The sequence below is a fragment of the Homalodisca vitripennis genome, chromosome 7 (genome assembly GCF_021130785.1).
Source record: "Homalodisca vitripennis isolate AUS2020 chromosome 7, UT_GWSS_2.1, whole genome shotgun sequence".
Lineage (NCBI taxonomy): Eukaryota > Metazoa > Arthropoda > Insecta > Hemiptera > Cicadellidae > Homalodisca > Homalodisca vitripennis.
This window is the reverse complement of record NC_060213.1, coordinates 82,903,983-82,915,237: the sequence shown is the minus strand read 5'-3', so window position 1 is coordinate 82,915,237 and position 11,255 is coordinate 82,903,983. Positions and strand designations below refer to the sequence as shown.

Here is an 11,255-nt window from a genome sequence, read left to right as displayed (position 1 = left end):
ACCAAAGGTGTTGGAAGGGTTGTGACTGTGGTCGGGTGTAGACAGTAGCGCAATCACGCATGTAAATACAACCATCGCAATTACTTTTTCATTTTTTATTTTTGGCGCTCCCCCAATAATGCCAATTGTCTTGCCCACTAGGCACGTGCCTACCGTGACTATTTGGTAAAACGGGCTTGTACCACTGTACTACTCATCGTGTGTTAAATAAGCCTGAATTGTACTTAAAAGGGATTTTAAGAAGGCTTTAGTTTTATTTTCTTGCTTAATTAACTCTTCTAACCTGACTTCAGAGCTAACTTTCAACTGAGATATTGCTTTATCTCATTATTCCAATGTTATTTTTAGCTCTTAACAGCACTTGTCCTAGTGTTTTTTTATTTGTGAGCGAGTCAACAATAATAGTTTTGTCAACTAAGTCGGACTCCAAATGTGCAACTTGGCTTCGGAGATTTAGGGATTTGCGAGAGGTTTTATCCCCTATTTAGCTACGTCACTGGGTCAGAGCTAACTTCTAAATGTGTCAATGTTTCATAATGTTACGAAATACTGTAATACAACTGTTGCATTTTATCAATTTTAATATAAAGAGCTTCAAGAAAAAATATTACACAGTACTACTGTGCTTGTAAAATATTGCAGTCACATGGTTACATCAATGTATTCATAGGTTAGTACAATCACAGTACGGTAGTTCTATGTTAACCCATCAATTAATAAAGCAAATAATTTATAAATTTTACTATAAATTATTGGTATAATTTATTTTTATTCATCTATTACTATATTTCAGCAACTATAAGTTCTTACAAACCCACCAGAAACGCGCCTTATCATGCAAAATCGAACATTCCAGCTCCGCTATATACGTACACGGCACGCTTAACTCACTGTTACATACTTATAAAAGTCTCAGTAATATTTTATTTTTTTATATTTGATTTTTTACATTGAACTTTTTTAAACCACCTAAAGCACGTGTGGTGTTAGTCATCAACTCCAGGCAAATTCTCGCTACTAGTAGAGTGCACTCCGCCACCTCCAGTCTCAACTAAGGTTAATGCTACTCACGCCAAAATATTATTTTTAAATTAGTTATAGATTTATTAATACTCTTAAAGACTTCACAGGTACATAACCAAACAAGTAAATGTTTAATTTGATTGAACACGACAAGGATTAGGATACATTAAAATAACAAGTAAAAAAAGGAATGTATAATACGTGAGTGTTAGAAATGTCAGAAATTTGTATTGTTCCTGCCGTTATTGATGCATAGCACATGTTTTACAAGCAGGAATTGATGGAACATGGTTTGATTAATAAACTCTCTATACGCCAAATAAAAATATTGCTGTGCATTAAATAATACGTAATTGCCTGTTTGGATAACATTTTCTAGTATATATTCACTAATTTCCACAGTAGGAAGAAAGAAAACAATCTTGCAAAAGTAAAAAATTTATTGTGTACATAAAATGTTTTTCAAATACAGACAAAATAAAAAAAAATTATAATAGTGAAAATTAAGCAAATTAATACCTAAAGCAGTATTAACATTTATCGTCGGGTTATTCGTTAACCCGAACTAACTGTTTTGTTACACAATTTATAACGTATTCATACAAGTTGGTCTATAATGACCCTAAAATGAGGATGTTGCTTTATCTATTGTCCCCTCATTTTAAAACCAGCCTATTAAAACCACAAAAAATACACATGCAAATATTTTGTTGTATATTTTTACCTTAACTCTTAAGCTCACTATGAAATGGCTAAAACCTGACTTAAAGCCTGGCATTTTTAATAGCAATAGCTATTGAGTTACAGTTTTTAGTGTCAAAAAGAAATTTGTAAAACAGGAACTAAATCAATTACTAAGACGTGTACCAACAACAAAGCTCACTTAAACAGTTTTTATTTAAAAAATCAGGGCCTCTGAGCTCCACTGGGCTTATAAGCTGAAAACTTCTATAGCAACTACTAAAATCTCAGAACATATATTTTTGCTTTTCAAAGTCAAAATATCTTTAATTACATATTATGCACATAGGTACAATAAAGTGTCATTAAAACTACGTCACATAATGTCAAAATTATTCTAATTGTATAGTAAAAATTAACTGTTAAGTTGCTGTTTTATTCTAAATTGACTATCAAAATTAAAACTACTTGCAGTATTGATCATTTCTTTTAAAATTAAGAACACAGCTTCTTATAAAAATTAAAACAAAATACAATTTAGATAAAAAAATTATAATATTATAACACAGTGTAAATAATTCATGATATCAAATAAAATTCTTCAAATGAATAAAAGCTTTTTAATTTCAGTAATTGTTTAGCAATATTTAAATACCTACATGTTATCAACTCTTAATATTATTTCTTGGATTGATTCAAACAATGTATCCCAGTATAAGAATTTTTCTTCGTATAATATACTTAATTATATGTAGGTATTATTACTTTATTCTTATTTCTAGTATTATATATGGTTTCATAATTAATTACGAAAATAAATTAGTGAGTCTTGACTTTGTAGAATTTAAAACTCATGCACTCTAAAAATATTGAGTTCAGTGAAATGATTTTTAACTGATTCGTCCCTCTTCATATCCATCATTATTTACAGTCATTTCTTTTGTACAGTAAGAATTTTCTTTAAATTTGGTTTGTGGACCCCCAAACACTTCCATTCTGTACGTAATATGAGGTTGAACATGGGCATGGAAAACCATCTTCAAAATTGATATTGTATATAAATAAATAAATAATAAATATACATAAAAGTCGTTTAATAATAATAACATACAACCCAGATATGATTTTATTAATAACCTGGTCAATATAAAAATCCCACCTGACCCAAGTTCCCCTTCATTCAGTTATTCAGTTGATGTTTATGGTTAGACCTAGAACATTTGTGCAATAAACATGATTTAAACTTTTTTTAACGGTTTTTCCTATCTTGTTTCGTGCTAAAAGAAATAAAGTTAATTTTATCAGCATTTATAACTAATCTTAATGACACAATGTTGTAATTTCTAAAATACGATATTACACGTAATTCATCTTCTTTTTTGCCAGATATGATAAGTTTTGTTACCTGCAAATAGACAGGGCTGGTTTTTGCTGTTTTCTAGGTTACTAAGGTAATTTGGCATGTCTTTTATATAGCATATAAATAACAATGGACTAAAATATACCATAGGACTATTTCATTTTTCACTATTTATACGCTGCATTGAAATTTTTATAATTTGTTATTTTATGTGTGAGATATCTCTATGTATATTATTTTCTGTTAGAAAGGTATGAATACATGTTACAATTTAGTAAAATGTCATGGAATATGCTGTCAAAAGCTTTTTATGGGTCCATGAATACGAATATCTCTGTAATATTTTCATTTTTGTCTATTGTCTATATTATAGATTTAATAAACTCTAACAATGCAGTTTTTTAAGATTTATATTTTCCGAAATCCATGTTATTTCTGGGCGTAAAGATTATTTACCTCCAGAGGTAACTATTCTCTTATACATTGTTCTTTCAAATATTTTTTAAACTGATGGTGAAACTGAAATGGGACTATCATTCTGAATTTCTGCTACAGTTAACTTTTTGTAGATCGGAAAAACATTGAAATTTTTAATTTATCAGGAAATGAGAGCAGAATTAACTAAATGCAGTAGTGATTTTATTAACAAGTGCTTTGTAGACTCGATCAATTAAATTAGTTTTTTATAATATCAATTTGACAATAGTTTTAGGGGATTCGAGTTTTTGTTTCAATTCAAATTCAGTAAATGGCGAACATTAAAATTGTACATAAGTTGTATTGTTATTCTCAAAACTGAATCCAATGGACTTGAAGAAAGATCTTTTAACGGTGCATTTTTCACATTAAAAAAATAATAATTAAAGGAGATGGTAATGATAAATAATTGCAATCTTTGATTTTTAGGACAAGATTCCCTTCACATTTACTACCATTCCTTTTAGTTTCATTATTAATAATTTGCCTTGTGGTCTTATTCATATTTTTTCTATATTTATGATTTTGGCATTAAAATAATTTTGTTTACAGTTTACTAGCTTTAAATTTAATTGCTTATATTTTAACTTCATTTTTAGGGTTGACAGGCTGAGTGTATCTTGAAAGTTTACTACGGAAAGTTGTTTATTTTTATACCATTTAAATCCGCTGTATTCCAAGTCTAATTCTTATTTAATTTGTATAAGAGTAAAACACATTTCAATAATATCTTAAAATACTGTTAAAAGTCATACATCTCATTAACCGGACAGCAAAAAAACCAGAAGCCAATCTTCTTTACCCAATAGAGATTTTAAGTGTCATATTTTGAGTTGAAATTTTACTCACTACAAAGGAAAAGGTTCGTTTAGTTTTCATTTGTGTTTGTAAGAGCTCGAGAATTTATCCACCATGATCAGACAGGGATGTATGATTTCTAAGACTTTGATTTCAGGTTTATCATTAATATTTCTAAAGAAATTGTCAATACAGCATTTAAAATTTTGTATCACCCGTTGGGTAAGTAATTACGAAATTCAATTCCATGGCGATTTAGAATTTTCTTTAAATCTTATGTTTCCTTATATTCATCTAACATGCTAATGTTAACATTTTCCGCATTAATTGGATATATATTTTTTCCTACAAGAAATTCCATAAGAGAATTTTATCTATCTTACAATATTCCTTATTCTTAAATTGATTTGCATACACCTCGTGCCAATATAAAACCAAATATTCCTCGTTTGAATTTTGCCACAACACTAAAACTTGTCCTGACAAAAGTGTACAACAGCAGGAAAAACCTTCGAAAGAATCACTACTCCTCGCACTACAACTTCTAGAGCAGGCTCCATAGTGTTTGTTAAGGCTGTTAAAACATACTAAACGATTAAATATAAACAATGTTTATCCATATAATACGACATACGAATCAGACGTATCGTATAAATGTAAAAAAGTTAAAAAACCTACAAATTACGACAATCTACCTAACTGTCGTAGCTGGAAACATTCACCTCTGACATCTTCACATATAATCTTTTTCTTAAAGTCCTAAACGCAATTCCCAGCAGTTATTGTTACATTCACAATATCTTCATTAGACAAGTGGGAGAAAATTTTTCTTGAAATTTCATGGGGTAAGTGTACTCCGACCAGGTGAATAAAAACATCCTGAGCATTATTTAACAATTGAACGCGTTTCTCAGCATGTTTGAACATTGCTCTCAAGAGGACAGCGTACAAAGGGAAGTCTGTTTCAAAATCAGACGAGTATATAGCTTCACGCATTTTACCATTTGATACAAATGTAGGGTCTTTATATTTGGAAAACACATCAAATAGGGATTGAGTGCCAAATCTGGTTGTTTTCAACTTTGTCAATTCTTCTGAGCACGATGTTTTGTAGCTCTCTCGATAATAGGGGGTGGAACACGTGTAACTTGCCTTATAAGCGAGTTGTAAATTAACAAACTGCAATTTATTAAGGTGTTTAATCAAACCATAGACAGGAACCGATTGCATGGCCGCTTTGTTCAAAGGTGTGTGTCCCCTCTTATTTCTGACAATCAGCGACGCCCCCCAGTCAAGTAAATCCTCAACAACATCGTTCTCACTGTTGTTCAGTTCCTGGAGAATCAGGTGTAAAGGTGTACTACCTCCGTGATCCTTGGCATCAACCTGGGCACCGTACAGTAACAACAATCTTACAATAGACTTCTGAGTTCTTGTGGCAGCTATGTGTAAAGGTCTTTTACCATCGTCGTTCTTAAGGTTCAGTTTGGCTCCATTAGTTAACAACATCTGTACTATCTCCAGGTTCTTATTATCAGTAGCAGAATGTAAAGGTGTATTACCCCTTTTGTCTTTGGTGTTCAAGTCAGCTCCTTTAGTAAGCAGTAATTCTAAACCTTCCTTAAAATTAGTTGTCACTGCCAAATGAAGAGGAGACATGCCATGCTTATCCATACAATTTACCTCGGCTCCTTTTGCTAGAAGAGCTCTCATCATATTTTTACTTGTTATCATGCAGCTCCAGTGCAAGGGTGTCTGTAGACTCCCATCACGCACATTAACTTGAGCCCCTCTCTCCAACAGCATAGTTACACCTTGTTCAAAATTGTCCGACAAAGCATCGGTTAAAGGTGTGTTCCCTCTATTGTCCATGGTGTTACAGTTAGCTCCTCTAGTAAGCAGTAATTCAAAACCTTCCACAAAATTATACCTCAATGCCAAATGAAGAGGAGACATCCCATCCATATCTGTACAATTTAACTCAGCTCCTTTTTCTAGAAGAGCACTAACTATATTTTTACTTTTAACGATGCAGCTCAAGTGCAAGGGTGTCTGCCGTCTTACATCTCGCACATTAACTTGGGCTCCTCTTTCTAACAGCATAGTGACACCCTGTTCAAAATTGTCCGACACAGCATAAGATAAAGGTGTGTTCCCGTTATTGTCCATGATGTTACAGTTAGCTCCTCTAGTAAGCAGAAATTCAAAACCTTCCTTAAAATTATATCTCAATGCCAAATGAAGAGGAGACATCCCATCCATATCTGTACAATTTAACTCAGCTCCGTTTTCTAGAAGAGCACTAACTATATTTTTACTTTTAACGATGCAGCTCAAGTGCAAGGGTGTCTGCTGTCTTACATCTCGCACATTAACTTGGGCCCCTCTTTCTAACAGCATAGTTACACCCTGTTCAAAATTGTCCGACACAGCATCAGATAAAGGTGTGTTCCCTCTATTGTCCATGGTGTTACAGTTAGCTCCTCTAGTAAGCAGCAATTCAAAACCTTCCTTAAAATTATATTTCAATGCCAAATGAAGAGGTGACATCCCATCCATATCTGTACAATTTAACTCAGCTCCGTTTTCTAGAAGAGCACTAACTATATTTTTCCTTTTAATTATGCAGCTCAAGTGCAAGGGTGTCTGCTGTCTTACATCTCGCACATTAACTTGGGCCCCTCTTTCTAACAGCATAGTCACACCCCGGTCAAACTTTCCCCTCACAGCATCGTATAGAGGTGTATTCCCTCTTGTGTCTTTGGTGTTAATGTTAGCTCCTCTAGTAAGCAGTAATTCAAAACCTTCCTCAAAATTATATGTCAATGCCAAATGAAGAGGAGACATCCCATCCATATCTGTACAATTTAACTCAGCTCCGTTTTCTAGAAGAGCACTAACTATATTTTTACTTTTAACGATGCAGCTCAAGTGCAAGGGTGTCTGCTGTCTTACATCTCGCATATTAACTTGGGCCCCTCTTTCCAACAGTAGAGCCACACCTTGTTCGAACTCTACCCACACAGCCCAGTGTAGAGGGGTTCGCTTGATGCCACAGACCACATCAATTTCTTCTTTTCCGACGTCCAATAGAGACTGAAGTTCTTCTATGTTGGACTTTAACACAGCTGTACGAATAAGCGATGAGTGATTCATTGCCATATCTACAACAAAGTCACACATAAAAATTAAACTATAAATCCATTTATGAAAAGATGATTTCAAATAATTACATTTTTATGCTCTGAAAATTATAACCAAGGCATACAAATACTAATAACTCCTTAAATATTTTAACAGTTTAATACATCAAGTATTTTTGAATTAAATTATGTATTGTGTAAGGGCTATGTGAAAACAAGCTAAGGTTATGACTAACCTTGTTATGTTATGACTAACTTTAGCTTGTTATTTTACTAACCCCTTCAATTATTTTAGCTAGACAGCTACAATAATATGAAGTAGTTAAATAAAAAAGTAGGTTTTTTTTAGTAATTTGTTTTCAAAGTTTCGTCGCTTCGAACTTTTTCTTTAATTGATATTTTGAAATTTATCTAAGAAAATGTCAAAAAATTAAATATTTATTCTCTTTGATCAAGGGTTATATGCAAGAATAAAAAAACATTAATGTCAGGTAAACACTTATATTTGGTTTAAGAAATAGTTGTAAACATTAAAAATGCATTTAAGCATACTTTGGCGTTGCTCATTGATGGCTTCATAATACCACTTATCCTTCTCCGTAACTAATCATATCTGTTCTTTTAGATTGTCTATCTTTTGTTTGGATAGGGATCCTGAGTTTTGAAGATGTCTTGGGATGTCAAAGTCTTCAGGTAACAGGGATGGGAATTTTTCGCTTGAGAATACATACCATTTTGAAAGGTGTGTAATAATTGTAACACTGCTTGAAAAGATGTAATGCTCCAAACATAGTATACTCCAACAGTGTGAACTAAAATTATGACAAACAAGAATTGTACAAACAATCTGGAGTATTCAAAATTAACCGTGGTGACTAAAAGATCCTCATAACATTTTAAATAGTAATCTGAAAAATAAGACAAACCCAATTTTTGAAAAAATTAAAACATTAAATACAGATTATTAATCAAACATTAAAACTGTGTCATTTAAATTTAACATATGTTAAAACGGTCCACATGTGTATATTTAATTGTTTATTATTTATTTATTTAGAGGTTAATGTACACTGAAGATGGTTAAAAACCGGAACACGTGTATGTCAATAAAAACATTTTTAAAGATTTTTTGTTACTTTTCATTACATTAATATACAGGGTGAGTGGCTCTTGGTGTGACAAAATTTTTTGGGTTATAATACAATGTAAATATGATACAATGGCGGTTATAAGAAAGTCTAACTCCAAAAATTAGATCTGAAATGAATTATTTTCAGTTTTTCTAAAAAAACCCGTGTTTTTGTACATAAATCTGATATTTCTCAGCAACGTATAGACATATGTGAGCAAACTACATAATTTTTAGATTCCACGTTAAATTTTAAATTTGAAAAATGTATTGGTTAAATCGGTAAGAAAAGAAAATTAAGCTTCAGGTCGATTCAAATGGCAAAGTTCCTAAGTTTAAAAAAAACTGAAACATCATTGAACCCCATCTTTTTACCACACCCTGTACACAAGAATGTGTCAAGTGATATTAAAAACTTTGCCATTTAATGGGCTTTGAAATGGTGTGCCATATGACCATAGTTAAGTATTCGGTTACATACTTTTATCGGTTTGAATATTAAAAAACATGCAAGCTACAAAAAGATTAAAACAATTTAATAACAACTGTACTTAATTTTTATGTTTTATAAAACTGCCTCAGTTTCTGTACATTCTGTGGAACACACTAATGGTAAGTGTTCTCTATTAATGTCCATTTATATACGTATTCATATTAGGGCTACTATTCAGGTGCTGCAGAAGCCCGCGCTGATGGCCGGAGGCACTCGTCTCAACTCGATAACAAGAAATTAATTTGTAGCTCAAATTTAAGAAAAACATTGTTCATTTGGATCAAAACTCTGCTCATTTTAGTATTATTTTTTTTCATTTACGTTTGCAAAGATGGCGCCGCATCCGATGACGTCATCACGAGGTTGAATCATGGTCACAGAAGGTCACGTGATGCCCGATGTGCATGTAGAACATGGAAATATTGCTCCGCGCTTGAACAGTTGTTCCATCGTTTATGTTCTAGAACTTCGTTATTTCTCATTTCCACCCAGTCAAACCTTATATTGTTTTGTTCTGTAGGACGATTCCAATAAGTTAATATCGCGAAACTCATATTTTGCCGCTCCGGCCGTTAATGTGACAAATACCGTTTTATTAATTGAACTGGTTCAGGAACTAGCTTAGTTGTAGTTCAGGAACTAGGTCAGGAATAGTTCATGAACCAGGTTGGTATTCATGTCAGAGAATTAGTTCTTTTTATGGATGGAATGTATGGGTAGCCTAGTTTCACACTTCTAGGTGTTGGGAAATGAAATGTGCAAACTGTATATTTACTAGAGTATTTAGCATATGAACACACGTGCAACATTTAACATAAAAATTGATCTTGGAAAATGAACTAACCTTCAGAGCCTGGAAGTCACAATTTTTAATAAAGCTATCACACACAAATCTTCAACAGGCATAACCTACCAACAGTGGTTTACTAATTAAAAGTTACTGCACTCCTAAAATCAGACGTGTTTATTTTAAAATAAAATTTAAAACTTTTCAGATTCAACAATATTTACATGTAACATACGACCCTTCACTGGCACCAAGGCATTAGTTATATACTGCACATTGCGATTGTGCCATATTTAATTGAGGCACCTAGAATCAAACCCCGCTAAATCCACTTGCATATTTTTATTTTCTTCTTCTTTTTGCCTGTTGGCTGGCCTTTATAAACTTATAACGCGGCCACGTTGTACACTTGTTATAACTTCATTCTATATAATTTAATGTTATTTGACGTATTTACTTTTTAAACATGAACCTTGTGGTTGCCTGTACCAAGAATAAAATTGTTAAGTTAAGATCTCCCACTCCCACATTTTTAGACCAACAAAGTTATAAAGTGAATCACAACTACATTAACATATTAACGGTTAAACTAAGAACATTTAGTTAGTTTTTGCATTTTCCGAGCCGTTTTTTTTTTAATAATTAACTTTATTCCTATTAGACTCGCATATTTTTATTTTGTTTTGTATGTTTTTGATGAAATATTTTTTAGAGTAAAATCATAACCTAGAACCATGGTTTCTAACCTGTTTAGTGTAATTTGATGGTTAGTTTTAAGAGAAGGAAAATCTAAGGATTTCTTTTTGAATGGATTTTATGATAGAGGTTTTGATGTTCTTCTCTGCCAGGTGTCCGTCAGGCATAACCTAATCCGAAAGGAAGGACAACGGAACAAGAACCTAGGCCATTTAGGAAACAAACATGTATTCTAAATGTTCTGTACCCTAATCAAATTTACATGGTTCTATTTACTATTTTTTTAAATTCATTCATTCCTTTATAAATTTGAGTGTCTGCTTTTCGCAGCAAATCGATAAGTATAATTTTCGAATTCTGTAGATTGGTTTTGTATCTTGATTGATTTTCTTTTTTGTAGGGGTAGGGTACGATAAGCGGACCCGGTTTTTTATATCGAAATTGGCAAACGATATTACTTAATCACAACCATCGATATAATCAATCGATTCTGATTAATTATTTTGAACCATTAACTTAAATAATCTACACCAACAGCTGTAAACACTTTCAAATAATACTCGTAATAATATTTCAATTATTTATAAGTAACATTTTATTATTAAAAATGACAGTCAATTTTAGAAAACTAAACGGCATTGCTTTGAAAGATGATAAGACATGTTTTT

The 11,255-nt window shown here is 32.1% G+C and overlaps 1 protein-coding gene across 1 annotated transcript; it reads right to left on the bottom strand.

The window, feature by feature from the left end:
- Nucleotides 1-1,448: 1,448 nt before the first annotated feature.
- LOC124366008 (ankyrin-1-like) lies at nt 1,449-10,275 on the bottom strand. The gene is made up of 2 exons (XM_046822200.1): nt 9,949-10,275; nt 1,449-7,503 (listed from the first exon to the last, which is right to left on the bottom strand). Exon 2 carries the CDS (start codon nt 7,499-7,501, stop codon nt 5,099-5,101), a length of 2,403 nt encoding a protein of 800 aa, XP_046678156.1. The 5' UTR covers nt 7,502-7,503; nt 9,949-10,275; the 3' UTR covers nt 1,449-5,098.
- Between the last annotated feature and the right edge of the window lie 980 nt (nt 10,276-11,255).

Bases quoted from the DNA above. Each gene is read 5' to 3' on its own strand.
- LOC124366008 (XM_046822200.1), bottom strand. From the start codon at position 7,501: ATGGCAATGAATCACTCATCGCTTATTCGTACAGCTGTGTTAAAGTCC.